The 12,010-nt window shown below is 53.8% G+C and overlaps 5 protein-coding genes across 5 annotated transcripts; 2 read left to right on the top strand and 3 right to left on the bottom strand.

Moving 5' to 3' along the window:
* Positions 1–309: 309 nt before the first annotated feature.
* On the top strand, positions 310–1,101 carry BDW74DRAFT_158866 (uncharacterized protein). Its single transcript, XM_073725385.1, has one exon. It carries the CDS (start codon positions 401–403, stop codon positions 815–817), a length of 417 nt encoding a protein of 138 aa, XP_073580990.1. The 5' UTR covers positions 310–400; the 3' UTR covers positions 818–1,101.
* Positions 1,040–3,998, bottom strand: BDW74DRAFT_66096 (putative phosphatidate cytidylyltransferase). Its single transcript, XM_073733391.1, has 2 exons — positions 3,378–3,998; positions 1,040–3,316 (listed from the first exon to the last, which is right to left on the bottom strand). The coding sequence occupies exons 1-2, from the start codon at positions 3,880–3,882 to the stop codon at positions 1,263–1,265; spliced, it is 2,559 nt and encodes an 852-aa protein (XP_073580989.1). The 5' UTR covers positions 3,883–3,998; the 3' UTR covers positions 1,040–1,262.
* Positions 3,999–4,657: 659 nt separating this feature from the next.
* BDW74DRAFT_181105 (diphthine--ammonia ligase family protein) lies at positions 4,658–7,018 on the bottom strand (the record flags this gene model as incomplete). The annotated part of the gene is made up of 1 exon (XM_073729922.1): positions 4,658–7,018. The coding sequence occupies one exon, from the start codon at positions 7,016–7,018 to the stop codon at positions 4,658–4,660; it is 2,361 nt and encodes a 786-aa protein (XP_073580988.1).
* Positions 7,019–7,409: 391 nt separating this feature from the next.
* BDW74DRAFT_158861 (uncharacterized protein) lies at positions 7,410–8,080 on the top strand. Its single transcript, XM_073725384.1, has one exon. It carries the CDS (start codon positions 7,588–7,590, stop codon positions 7,762–7,764), a length of 177 nt encoding a protein of 58 aa, XP_073580987.1. The 5' UTR covers positions 7,410–7,587; the 3' UTR covers positions 7,765–8,080.
* Positions 8,001–10,215, bottom strand: sebA (putative C2H2 transcription factor (Seb1)). Its single transcript, XM_073733390.1, has 3 exons — positions 10,114–10,215; positions 9,490–10,059; positions 8,001–9,421 (listed from the first exon to the last, which is right to left on the bottom strand). Exons 2-3 carry the CDS (start codon positions 10,043–10,045, stop codon positions 8,238–8,240), a joined length of 1,740 nt encoding a protein of 579 aa, XP_073580986.1. The 5' UTR covers positions 10,046–10,059; positions 10,114–10,215; the 3' UTR covers positions 8,001–8,237.
* Positions 10,216–12,010: the final 1,795 nt, after the last annotated feature.

The following is a 12,010-nucleotide window of genomic DNA, read 5'->3' as shown; positions in this document are numbered from 1 at the left end:
ACATGATCATGATTTATGACCAGACAAGAGAAAGCCTTACTGATTAGATTATGCTGTGAAATCAATGAAACATCATGGACTGGCCGATCGACCTGTTCAGCATGTCCTGATATCGAGAACCTTCAAAGACTCTATCATCGTGGAGACTCAAGAGTCAATAATACTCCGGAGTCTCCCCCACAGAAAACCTTGTTACTAGCAGCTCCTTCCTTGTTGGTTACAGTAGGCCAGTCAAGGTCCGTCACATGACGACATAGCATCACCCCATCCCCAAGCTATCCCCGCACTCTCCCCCACATCGCAAACAAACACTATCTCTCCATCATCTATACACCCTCACCATATCCATAAGCTAAAACAACTAACCCTGCCTATCAGCAAATTAATCCACAAACCCAAAATGTCCGACCCCCTCCCCTCTGCAACAACAACCTCCTCCTCCGAACCCACCTCCGCCGCCGCCGAAGACCGCAAAGCCGCCGCCGCGCTCTCCTCCCTCAACACCTCCGAAGTAGCATCCACCACGACACCCCCAGGAACAAAGCAGGCTTCGGCTGCGGACCAGGAGGCGCTCGGGAAGGCGATGAGTCGGCTGGAGATGGTCGCGGGGGGTGCGAAGGGGAAGGGGAAGGGCGCGGCCAATTCGGCGAAGGGTGGTGGTGTGGGTGCGGGTGCGGATGAGGGGAATAAGGCTGACGGTAACAATAAGAAGAAGGCTGCGACGTTTGCGGCGGTTAAGGTTTCGGCGGAGGATGTGGGGTTGTTGGTATGTTTTCTATTTATGCATTGTGCGCTGGATTGGATTGGGTTGGGATGAAGGCTGACTGTGTTTGGGTTTTATCTAGGTGAGTGAGCTGGACCTGAGTAAGATCAAAGCGACGGAGCTTCTGAAGGCGAATGAGGGAGATGCGAAGAAGGCGATTCGGGCTTTTATACGGCCGGCGAACACGACTTCTGTGGCGTCTGCTTGAGAGCGCTGTTTGGATTTGAGGTGACAGGCTTCGAATGGCTGGGATTTGGGTAGGGATTGAGGTTTGGCTGTCCATAAATATTCTGTAGATTTGGCGTTGGTTTCGCTTATTATTATTGATCATCAAGTATGGTAAAATAAGAAGCCATGATTGGTATATTGTTGGTGCCACACAAATGGACACTCTCGTTGATCTGTGCGAAATACGACAGAAATCTCTCTTACGCTCATGTTGTACATAACAAATCTCATCATCGACTATCTAGCCATAAATAGCAAGACAGTCTATAATCTAAAGGCCCAACCCCCTGACCAGCAACCACAACACCACCGGAACAACGACGTTATCGTTACAACCCGTTAGAACCGCCTCAGTCGCACTAGCACCACCCGCCGCAAGAATGGCCTTAGCCAGGGCCCCGGGCCAGAAAAATGGTTTCGGCCCGTCATTTCCGCTAACGGGCCACTGGCCGAGTGCAAGCCAGGCCTGGGCAACCATTAACCCAGCAGTAACAGCAATTGCAAAGGCAACGCTGCCCTCGACGGATTTGCCACCGCCCCAGAACCACTTACGTCGACCGAAGCGCCGGCCGATGAGGGAAGCGGCCGCGTCGCCGAGGCCGACGCAGATAATTCCGCTGAGCATGCTTGCGTCGCGCGTTTGGACGTCCCATGATGCCCAGGGGAATTCGCCTCTGCGAGGGACATCGGCGAGAGTGAGCCACAGCGGGATGGCGCTTCCTATTAGGAGGAAGATGTGAGAGACGATGACGGGCCCGCGGTAGTCTCGGCCGTCGACGTACGGCTCGAGGAAGTAGGTCAACGGTCGGGATATAGGCGGAAGTTGAGAGGCGCGGAAAAGATCTAGCAGGAGGAAAATGGCGAGTACTAGAGCCATGGCGAGGGCGCAGAATGCCGGATCGATGTAGATTGTGGGTAGGAACATAAGCACCATAGTGCCGTGGAAAACTTTGCGCCTTGTGTCGACCTCTGCGTAAGTGCCGAGCCGAATGACGGTTACAATGCCGATGACAAGCACGGTGAGGCAGTACGCAATGATAATGAGGCGCGTACTGGCCTCTCCAAAGGCACTTTGACGAAGATGCTCCGCCCTCCCGAGATGACAGAATGCACTGGATAAATCAGGGTCCAGCCGAGGAGGAATGGGAATCCAGCGTTCTAGGCTCGAGGTAATGACCCAGAACCTGAACCACGAAACATTTCCAAGCAGGTATCCCAGCGCCCATCCGAAAGGGTCCTCTCCCTGTAGTGCCCGCTCGCCCACATACTTTCGCAGTGGTACAAGAACGATGGCAACGACGGCCAGGTACACGTACACCGCATAGAGCCATTTGCGAACTTGTACTTGCGGAACAGTCATGGTCAAGAAGGATGCAATGTTGGGTGCTATTGACCGCTTCCGTCGGCCCCTCGGAGTTGTCCTGGCCTTGTCCGAACGTTGGGCGTCTTCATGGTTGGTAGAAGTCCGCCGTTGGGTGAGGTCGTCCATGGCAGTGTTGTCTGTAGGACTTTCGGGGGTTTTTTCCCGAGCTTCATGCGGCGTTCGACGCGAGGTTGATGTCAGATGGCTGTCCGGCGAGTCGCTGTCCGACGTAGGTTCTTCAGAAGAGCCAGCCCGGCTCAGTTTCTGACAAATCCTGTGATCCAACAGGTTTAGAATGTTCTTCGGCGAGCTTGAGCCGCTGGGAGACCGTCGAAACTTCCAACTCGGTATCCGCGCTAGAGCAACCTCCCAGTGAAGGACCTGGCGGCAAGAGATAAAAATACACAGGCTGCCCAACCATAGCAGCGCTTTGAGAATCTCCGCCTGTGGCGAAGTGGCGTATAAAAACAGATTAATGAGGGCAGTCGTGAGCAACTGCAGTTCCGCTGGAAGAATGCTGGTAGACAAAAGAAAATCTAGAGTGGGTATCAATGCTTGGTGCAAAGGAAAAACAAGAGTCAAAGTTTCGGAATCGAGACCACGAAGAGAAAGAGGTCTAGGTCGAATGGTACCCCAGGATAATTGCTCAGAAACAAGAATGGGAAGAAGCGTGAGAAGCCAGTGTATCACGCACTGGCCATGCACCAAGTCGTGCATGGGTATTGCCGGCGGTGGTATTGAGGAGAGAGCGAGAAGTATGTTGAGTAGTACTAATGACGGCTCATGATTCGACAAGGATAGGGCGACGTAAACAGGAATAAGGATCGGGTATAGTAGAGGCGCTGGGTCGAAGCTATGCGGGATATCAAAGGACAAAAATCTGGAGAGCCGTAAACGTCCATGCCTGTTGAGCGGGTATATAGCGTAAACTCCGACAATCGTAAGGGAATAGGTAGCGAGCTCTATCAGGGCGTTTACAAGTCAGCAAACGGCAGGAATTACTTGATGGTTGACTCAACGTACCCTTCCTCCAAGCCCACGCAAGTGATCTCGCGCTCTCCTGCCCCAAGACCACACCACCAACAGAAAGCAGCAAAGCAGCCTCAAATCCTCGTCGAATAATCTCCACACGTCTCTTTACTTTCATCTTGTTCTTCATCTCTAATATCTCCGCCTCGTTATCCCCCACCGAGCTCCGACGGGAACTCCGCGACGTTGACCGCCATCGCTGCAGCCCAGGCAGCCAAAAATCATTATCACCAATCGGACGAACTCCTTTCCGCGATCGAAGCGGCGGCGGGGGTAGGCCCTTTAATATGCTGAAGCTGGTGCTCTCATCGTCGGCCTCAGTACCGCTATCACTGGACGTTCGTGTTCGAGAGTGGTGTTGCACGGAGCCCTTGCGGCGGTACGGGTGAGGCGATCGCGATAATAATCGGAGATCGTCAGCGACGTCCGAGTCCGGGAGTATCATGTTATTGTTGTGCGGAGACGGCCCCTCATCCTCCTGACTTGTCGTGGAGGCCATGGCCCCATGGATATCGAGAATCTGTGTCGTGTTTATAACGCGAGGGACGTCATGGTCGGGCGTTGTTGGAGGTCGGGTCGTGTGAGGGTCAAAGGTTTAAAGGCCACTACACTAGCCTCAGATGGTCAGTACTGAAACCTCTGCTGCGGGGCGCGATCAGAGTGGCGCGAGAGGGATTAGACTGCTTACCTGACAGGATGAGCAGCACAGGCAATCAGTGGCTAGATGTGGGATGAGATGGGAGCATGGGCGACGGCGTTTGGTTGAGGTTCCAGCTGTCTGTTATCGAGGCGGAAGGCGGGCCTTTTTCCTGGCCCATCACATGCTTGGCTCCACGAGCTCTACAACGGTCCTCTTCCCTCATTATCGCTACAAAACTACCAGCAATCGTCGATGTCTCTTCATGGCTCCCAGCTTTCGTCTATTCTCCTGTATTTGCCTCAACGCTTTTCCAGCATGGGCCCTAATCTAGCTTCACCCCGGTAGGGGACAAAGCTCTAGCCTGCACTGCGGCAGCCCAATCGGCGCGGCGACACGTACGACGGCCCAGGGCTGTGTCTAGAGTAGCGGAAACGCCAACAGTCGCTCGCTTAAGGCGACTCCGACTGGCGTACTGGAGTATTTTAGGCCAATCTTATCAACCAATCAGTTATACCCCCAAGAGACGTTGGATAATCGCATTGCGGCAGCCCACGTTCGGAGAGTTTCTCGAATCTTACGCCATCAGCATCGTATCATTCCTCCGGACTTTACGCGGCTTTAGTGATTATCACGATCATGTCTGTCTTTGGATAATCACACCAGCGGCCAATTCTCTTCCCTCGACGCCCCAAACCGACTTGCATGGGACGACTTGCCCTTGGCAGCAGTCTTGGGGCAGCGGCTGGCTGGTGTAGATAACGCAGTGTGACGTCCCCGGTTGCAGCTTATAGATCTCCGAAACACGCTGTATCTGCGTTTTGAGGTCTGCTGCGCCAGAGCTATCAATTTCGATGCAGGAGTATTGGAGATTTCCGTTCGTGGTGGCATCGGTCGTGCGCCCGAATTCCGTTTCCGACCTGGCTAATTTCACGCCGTTGCAGCGGTAGCCTAATCCCTGCCACTCGATGTCGCTGTTCCGGGGAAGCTCGTGGATTTGGACCGCGAAAAACGCCGGCACTAGGGTCTTGGGCTCGCTAGCCTCCACCAGTTCGAAATTAGGGAGCTGGGGGCGCGAAATTGTTTGTGTCTGCTCGTGCGCTCGGCGTCCATATTTGATGTCCCAGACGTCTAGGGTCGATTCCTCGTCTTCGTCCTCGTCTTCTGAGGTACCTGCGTCATGCATTTTCTCCCAGAGTTTCCACGCAAGCTGAGCCCTGGTCTTAATGTGGTCTGACCCGGTGAAGAAAGCAACGGTGCCTAGCCACCATCCAACCTCCATCGCCGCTCCAATGCGCCACATGTGTTGAAGCGATAGAACAGCTCGCAAGCTGTATGTCTCAATCCATGATGGCCCTCCAGGGGTTGAAGAGTTTTCTACCACAACAAGGTCCATGGAAGCCGGCTCCAGAGGGATCTGCCCGGCGATGTAGACCACCCTTTCAGTACCCTGTAGAGGCACAGACTGAGCCTGTGAGTAAGGCCCAATATTGGCCGGGGCCCAGTACGACCGCGACTGGACATGGAGACCGTCTCTTTGAGCCCGCGGCCCCAAATCAACAACCATCGAAACCATCACATTCACCCCCTCGGGGATGCTATCGCCGCATGCAACCGTAGCTCGGGCTGGAGGGTTCGGTTTGTCAAATAGAGACACGTAGATACCGTTCATCGACGGGAATTCCGCCATGGAGCGAAGGAGGACCGTAGTAAACACGATATCGGCTGTTGTTTTGAGTGTCCCGTGCGTGACTGGCGTACTCAGGACCTTCTGTATCTTCTTCACAATCGCTGCCATCTGTTCAGCTGCCCCAGGACCAGCCTCAGGCGCTGCAATGTTGGCCACAGTCCATAAACCGCCGTTGACGAACTGAACTGGCTCGTCGAACGCCCAAGACGCTCCGTACTCTCCCCTCGTAGCCAACACCCCTTGACCTTCTTCCTCACTACCATCCCACAACCCCTCCAAAGCACCAACAAACTTTGCATCCAACAAAACCGGCCTCCTCACATCCCCCGGCGTAACCCCATCCTCCTCCTCCTTCCTCATAACGCTCGCCCCACTCAACCTCAAATACCCAACACCCCCCTCGCCCCTCCTCACCTCTCTCCCATTCTCTTCAACCTCAATCCTCCCCTTCCAAAGAAACCCCGGCCCATCAACAGCAAGCGTCTCATACTCCCCTCCCTCACCCAGTACGGCGCCCCTAATGTCCTCACCCCCACCCATCTGGAACCTCTTCACGCCCTTAACAATCCTCCTTCTGAGTCCGCCAGCCGCATCCGCAACATCACCCCATAGAAACCCCTCATCCAATGCGCCCGATGCAACCTTCACGATGCGCGCGCTGCATCCCACAGCCGCCATATCGCTCAGCAGACCTGATTCGTCCTCCCCTGTCCCCGTTCCCAGTGCAGCCCGCGCCTCCGGCGCAGGCAGGAACGGATAATGCCACAGCCAAGCAAGCGGGACAAGCCCAAGCCGCCCCGCAACATCCTCGATCCGTGTTCGCTGGTACGTTGACAATATCGCGCCCGCACAGACGGCGTTGGCCTCCGGGTGCGCGGCCATGACTTTTTTCAGTAAGGGAATGAGGGATTCCGTTTCATCTTCTCCATTCCCAATGTTCCCCTCAGCATCTTGAGTAGCAGTAGTAGTGGCCGTGTCGCCATAAACCCTCCCCGCATCAACAGCGCCCCCGATAATCGGCGCGCGATACAGCGGGATCCCCAATGCTTCTTCGTACAAGGGAATCACGGACCACCCGATTGTTTGGTACATGAAGCTGTCGATATCATCTGTAGTTTCTGGCTGCGTGGGCTCATCATTGCTATGACCAGTGCTGGTGCTGGTTGCGCTGGCGCTGGTGGTTGTTGGCAATGGCGGCGGGTGGAGATTCGCTAGCGCAACGACTTTGTGTCCGTTGCGGATGCAGTGTAGGATTGAGTAGAGCGAGTCCTTGCCGCCTGATATTAGGGCGATTACATTGAGGCCCATTGTGAATGGTTTATTGTGGTTGGAAGCTTAGGTTGGTCCTGGAGTTGGAGGGGGAGGAACGGGATTTTTTTTGGGGTACCCCTCACGGCTGATCAGATTAGATAGGGCGGCCAGCGGGGGTAAAAAGTCTTTTCCTAATATCAAGGAGATGTAGAGTAGTAAATAACACTTTTAGTAAGTTGGCTCCTCGAGACGGAATGCGTGGTGGATTTAATGAGGGCGAGGAAGTCTTTGAGCGTCGGTTGTTCAGGTCAAAATGTTGGCTAATCGCGCCCGAGCGAAGTTTGACCACACCTAAGGCATGAGACCTCGAAATTCAACAATCAGCAACACCACCTCACCAGCCGATCAAAGGTTACAGAGTTCAGAAGAATTACGAATGGAAAATATATGCTTCAGCAACACCTTAATTATGACTAGCTAAGCCGCTCGGCGACCGTCAACGTACAGCACAACGGGCATATTATGCACACGGGGTAAAAATGATGCAAGAATTGCAAAAGATACAAGTTTGATATAAAACAGTATGCAAGTAGGGGTATGAGTAACGACGGTGAGAAAGAGAAACGATGATAAAACTAAATTATACATGTGACCAGCACAAAAAAAATGTCAGAAAAGAAAGCATATTACATCAAAATAGACAGAGAAGTGCAATATCAACGAGACGGGCAGAAGCGAAGCGAAGCGAGAAAGAAGATAAGAAAAAATATGTGAAGAGAAGAGAAGAGGTAGGGAGGGGGTAATAAAATCAAGTACAAGAAATGGTTGATGGTTGGTCAACGAGGGAAAACGAAGAGGAATGATGATGAGGATGAAACAGCCGTGAGCTGAATTGAACAAGATAACCCAGCCAAGCCATGCGATGCGCTCTATGATTTTGATCCGAATCCGATCCGACCCAGTTGTTGCGCCCCTTTCTATAGATAGATAGCCCTGAAATGATGATGAAACGGGCGTCCCAAAACACCGCTCCGCTTGTGCCGCTGTTTTCTCTTTCTCTTGTGACCGGAGAAGTGTGATGCAAACCGTACCCAAAAATGATGATGATGATGATGATGATGATGATGATGATTAACGCCGAACCAAATCCAAGTCAAACCGACCGACCAGACCAGACCAGTGTGGATGTCGAGGCTGGTGTAAATGCAGGATGTTATATAGTGATAGGAAAAGCTCCTGGTCGCATAGCGTTCGTGACAGCTTACGTGATGCCAGATCACGCGTTGCTTTCCTCTCGCTTGCGCTTCTTGAGCGAGCGTCGGTCGACAGGGGGTTCTGTGCTGTCGTCCGATGCACTGGCGGTCGACTTGGTCGCTGCGTCGTAAAGGACACCCATTGTTGATGAGTCTCGCTCGTCGTATGCCTGGGCGCTGTTGGTATCGATGACGCCCATGACGACAGACGTCGTGGCAGCGTGGGTCCTGGCGTGCTGAGCGAGGTTGTCGCTCCGGGAGAACTTCTTGCCGCACTCACCACACTCAAAAGGCTTGTCTTGCGTGTGCAGAGAGCGGTAGTGGCGCTTGAGGTGTTCCTGGCGGCGGAAACGGCGGGAGCAGAGCGTGCAGACGAAGGTTTTGGAAGGGTCATCAGTCAGGGACTGCTTGCGACCGCGGCGGTTGACCGAGACAGGAGCGGAGGCAGTCTCTGACCCGGATGTGCTGACAACAGAGTTCTGGCGTTCGCACTCGGAGTGGTCGTGGTGGTCGTGGGCAGGAGACTCGACGGCGGTCTCGTTGACGACCACCTGAGCCTGCACACCGGCGAATTCTGACTCGGTTTCCTTCTTGATCGACCTGCGGTTTCCACGCTTCTTGGTGGCCATATCTTCCGAAGCCTCACCACCATCCAGCTGAATGGTGGGAAGACCGGAAAGGGCGATATCCAGATCATCCGACTCGTCCATGCCGTGCTCACTGAGGAACTCATCCTCATCCAGCGAGTATGTTCCCATGCGCTGTCGCTTACCACCAAGGTAGAATGTGCTGCCGCTAGGGTGGAAATCCACCAGGCGGTTCACGAATTCGTCATCCGAGTCCAGGTCCGTGAAGCTGTCGAAACTTGGGAGGGTGCTGAGTGGGTCCTCACTGGAGGTTGTGAAAGAGGGAGTGGGGTTCTCGTGCACGGGCAGAGTCACGGCCTCGCTACCGAGCACCACCTTGGGCTCCTCATCATCGCAAGACAGAGAAGGCAGAGGAGGGAGCTCGGTAGGAGCGTGGTGTGCCGACTCCACGGTAAGCTCCCGGGGGTCGCAGAAAGAGGCGGAGTGCTCGAGCTGGAGTGGTGATTGTGATTGACCGAACATGGAAGAGACAGGAGAAGGCGATGGAGAAAGAGACGGGCACGAGCTTGCCGAGAGGAGATCTGAGCCCTGGCTGGAGATGGAAGGGTTGTGGAGGAAGACTATAAATGGAATCAGTATTGGCCCACCTCTTGATACCCGCTCCGAGCACAATCCACTCATAACTTACCAGGTGTCATGGCCGGCGAGGCCGAGCGTTGCCAGTCAACACTGGCCAGAATCTCAGCGTGGACATCCCCCTCACATCCCTCCTTAACACCCTCTACCTTCTCCAAAGCGAAGAAACCCTCGTGCATCGGAGTGTGGAGGGCACCGGTTGTCGAAGGCGGGCTGCTCACGGAGCTACCCGAGGTGGAAAGAGGAGGCGTGGAGGGGAATGCGTAGTAGTCGTTGCTGACGAACCGGGTATCCAAGGGCATCAACGCAGGCGAGCCTTGCACAGCAAGCGACGCCTTGAAGTTTGACGGCTGAGGAGAAGCGATGGGGGTCATGTTCATAGCGCCGCGGAAAGCGTTGGCGGTAGCCATCTGGTGCATGTTCATCATTGTCGGAGCGTAGTGCTCTGGCATGCAGTGTGGCTGTTGCTGAGCATGTGTGTAGGGCGAAACCTGGCCATAGTATTGCATCTCGGAGGGATGGCTGACGTATTGCGGCCTCGGTTGTGAGTCGGCAGGGTAGTATGCGAATTGTGGCTGGCCGTTGGGGGCCATTGTGTATGCGTCCATTGTGCTAGATGATTCTGACTGCTGTATCAGTATACCATAGCCTGCGTCACCATGACGAGTGAGCTCACATTAGGTGTAGGTCGAATGTAGAAAGAGCAGGTGTCTGCTCTCGACCAGATATTATTAGATATAGCAAGTATAGTTATTGTTATCGGCAAGGAGCAATGAATGTATAGTCGGAAGTCTTGCGCTCAGGTAAGGAATGATTGAGGCAGGAGGATCAGACAACACTTTGGCAGGTGTAGCGAGTTGTGTGTTCGAGCTTGTACTTCTCTTGTCGCAGGGTCTATGAAGGAAGGACAGGGACCTTTGTAGTCAGGTACCGGAAGACTGATGGGAGAAGAGGAAGTCGAAGCAGGAAGTCAGAGAGTAGAAAAGGAAAAGAAACGAAAGACGAGGGAATAGTCAAGTCTAAAAAAGGAAAGGAAAGGGCAAATTGAAATAAGGATAGGAAGAGAAGATGAATTAGTGAAGTCGCGGGGGAGGGAAATGAGAGAGAGGGCGAGTGGAAGGATGGTGGAGGTGATGGACGGGCTGTGGATAAAAGAGTGTGATCTGCCTGTGCTACGAATTGCTCGGACTGGAGCCGTACTTTTACTTTGACTTTTGCCAATTAATTATTATTTTTATTATTCCCAAAACGATGCCCCATGCCATCTGCTGATTCGGCCAGATGGTGTCATATAGCATAACGCCTAACAATCTTCCTGCGTTGTTATCTGCTCAGATCTATCGTCGAAATTTTGATTGATGCCCATCGCTGCCGCCATGCAACCACCCAGTTCCTGGGATTCTCCAGCACAAGACCGTGGGACTGAGTCTGGATTGACACTCTAGAATTGTGCACGCAGTACACTGTCCCAGCGTCCCAGCGTCCCAGCGTCCCAGCTGGCCGTTGCCATCGGATGTTGTGCTCCTGCCTAAGACAGCGAATTAAATGGACCAGAGCGAGCAGGGTGTGGCCCACCGCAGAGGACGGCCGGGAAATCCCAAAAAGCGTAAGTCGGTGGGGGAGCGAGCACGACGAGCACGAGTGGGCTTCAAGCCCCATTTCCAAAACCAACTCAAATATCCATTCATGATCCCATTGTTACGGTACGGATACAGAAAGCGAATGCGGAGGCCTATCTAGAGTAAAGAGCTGGAAGTTGAATCACCGCGTCCTGTTGGTGGTGGCCGTTCACCAACAGCAGCGCTGTGTTGGACAGTGGCAGCTGACGCAGGCTTGATTTGTCTCTTTCTGCAGTCTCAGCTCAAAGCAGACAGTTTATGTGCTGGCTGGTCGAAGGCTGAGCCAGTTGCCACACTGCGTAATTCTCAGTTCCGAGACCTAAAAACTGCCAATGATTTTCGCTCCTTCCTAAAATAGCTCACCATTTGATTAATTGCCCATCCTCTCCGCCAGTCACGCTGCTTCCCTCCCCTCCAGCCGGACCCCAGCCAGCAGCAACCAGCATGTACAGTCTCACACCTCCACGGACTTGTCCGCGTCTACTGACGAACACCCTTCCAGCAATGGCATCGCACCAACGGCCTCCAGGCGTGACATGCTGGCCTGATTCTGTAGAGACGATGGCTTATCAGCGATGTGCACCGCCCCTCGGCGAATCAGCATGCCCGTCTAAATTGAAGGTGGAGCGCCTGTTTTTCTTCTTTCTGAGCGAGAGCGGGGAGCGAACACAAGCCAGCTGGCCAATAGCAGAGCACGCAGCGATAGCACAGTCAACCGAAAAGTTGGCTGCTGCTCTGGGAAGGATTGACTCGCCGGCCCCACGCTGTGCGCATCCCGTCCGTCCTTTTGGGGACGATTCTCCCCCAGGCCCAGTTTGCGCAAAGAAAGAATTCCGGTCGGATTTGGGCCTATGAGCTGCCGGCTCCATCGCTTTTTTATTACGCTCGAGCCGCTGACTCGCTTTGAGTAAGATCAGCAACAGAAGGCAGAGAGCGACTGAGAGTCTGAGAGAG

The sequence above is a fragment of the Aspergillus multicolor genome (assembly GCF_047715735.1).
Source record: "Aspergillus multicolor strain CBS 133.54 unplaced genomic scaffold BDW74scaffold_25, whole genome shotgun sequence".
Taxonomy (NCBI): Eukaryota; Fungi; Ascomycota; class Eurotiomycetes; order Eurotiales; family Aspergillaceae; genus Aspergillus; species Aspergillus multicolor.
This window is presented reverse-complemented; position numbering and strand designations above follow the sequence as displayed.

Bases quoted from the DNA above. Each gene is read 5' to 3' on its own strand.
- sebA (XM_073733390.1), bottom strand. From the start codon at position 10,045: ATGGACGCATACACAATGGCCCCCAACGGCCAGCCACAATTCGCATAC. The intron at 9,422-9,489 runs GTAAGTTATGAG...TTCCATTTATAG, and splicing joins CTCGCCGGCCATGACACCTG to TCTTCCTCCACAACCCTTCC.
- BDW74DRAFT_158861 (XM_073725384.1), top strand. From the start codon at position 7,588: ATGATAAAACTAAATTATACATGTGACCAGCACAAAAAAAATGTCAGA.
- BDW74DRAFT_158866 (XM_073725385.1), top strand. From the start codon at position 401: ATGTCCGACCCCCTCCCCTCTGCAACAACAACCTCCTCCTCCGAACCC.
- BDW74DRAFT_66096 (XM_073733391.1), bottom strand. From the start codon at position 3,882: ATGGCCTCCACGACAAGTCAGGAGGATGAGGGGCCGTCTCCGCACAAC. The intron at 3,317-3,377 runs GTACGTTGAGTC...ACGCCCTGATAG, and splicing joins TGCGTGGGCTTGGAGGAAGG to AGCTCGCTACCTATTCCCTT.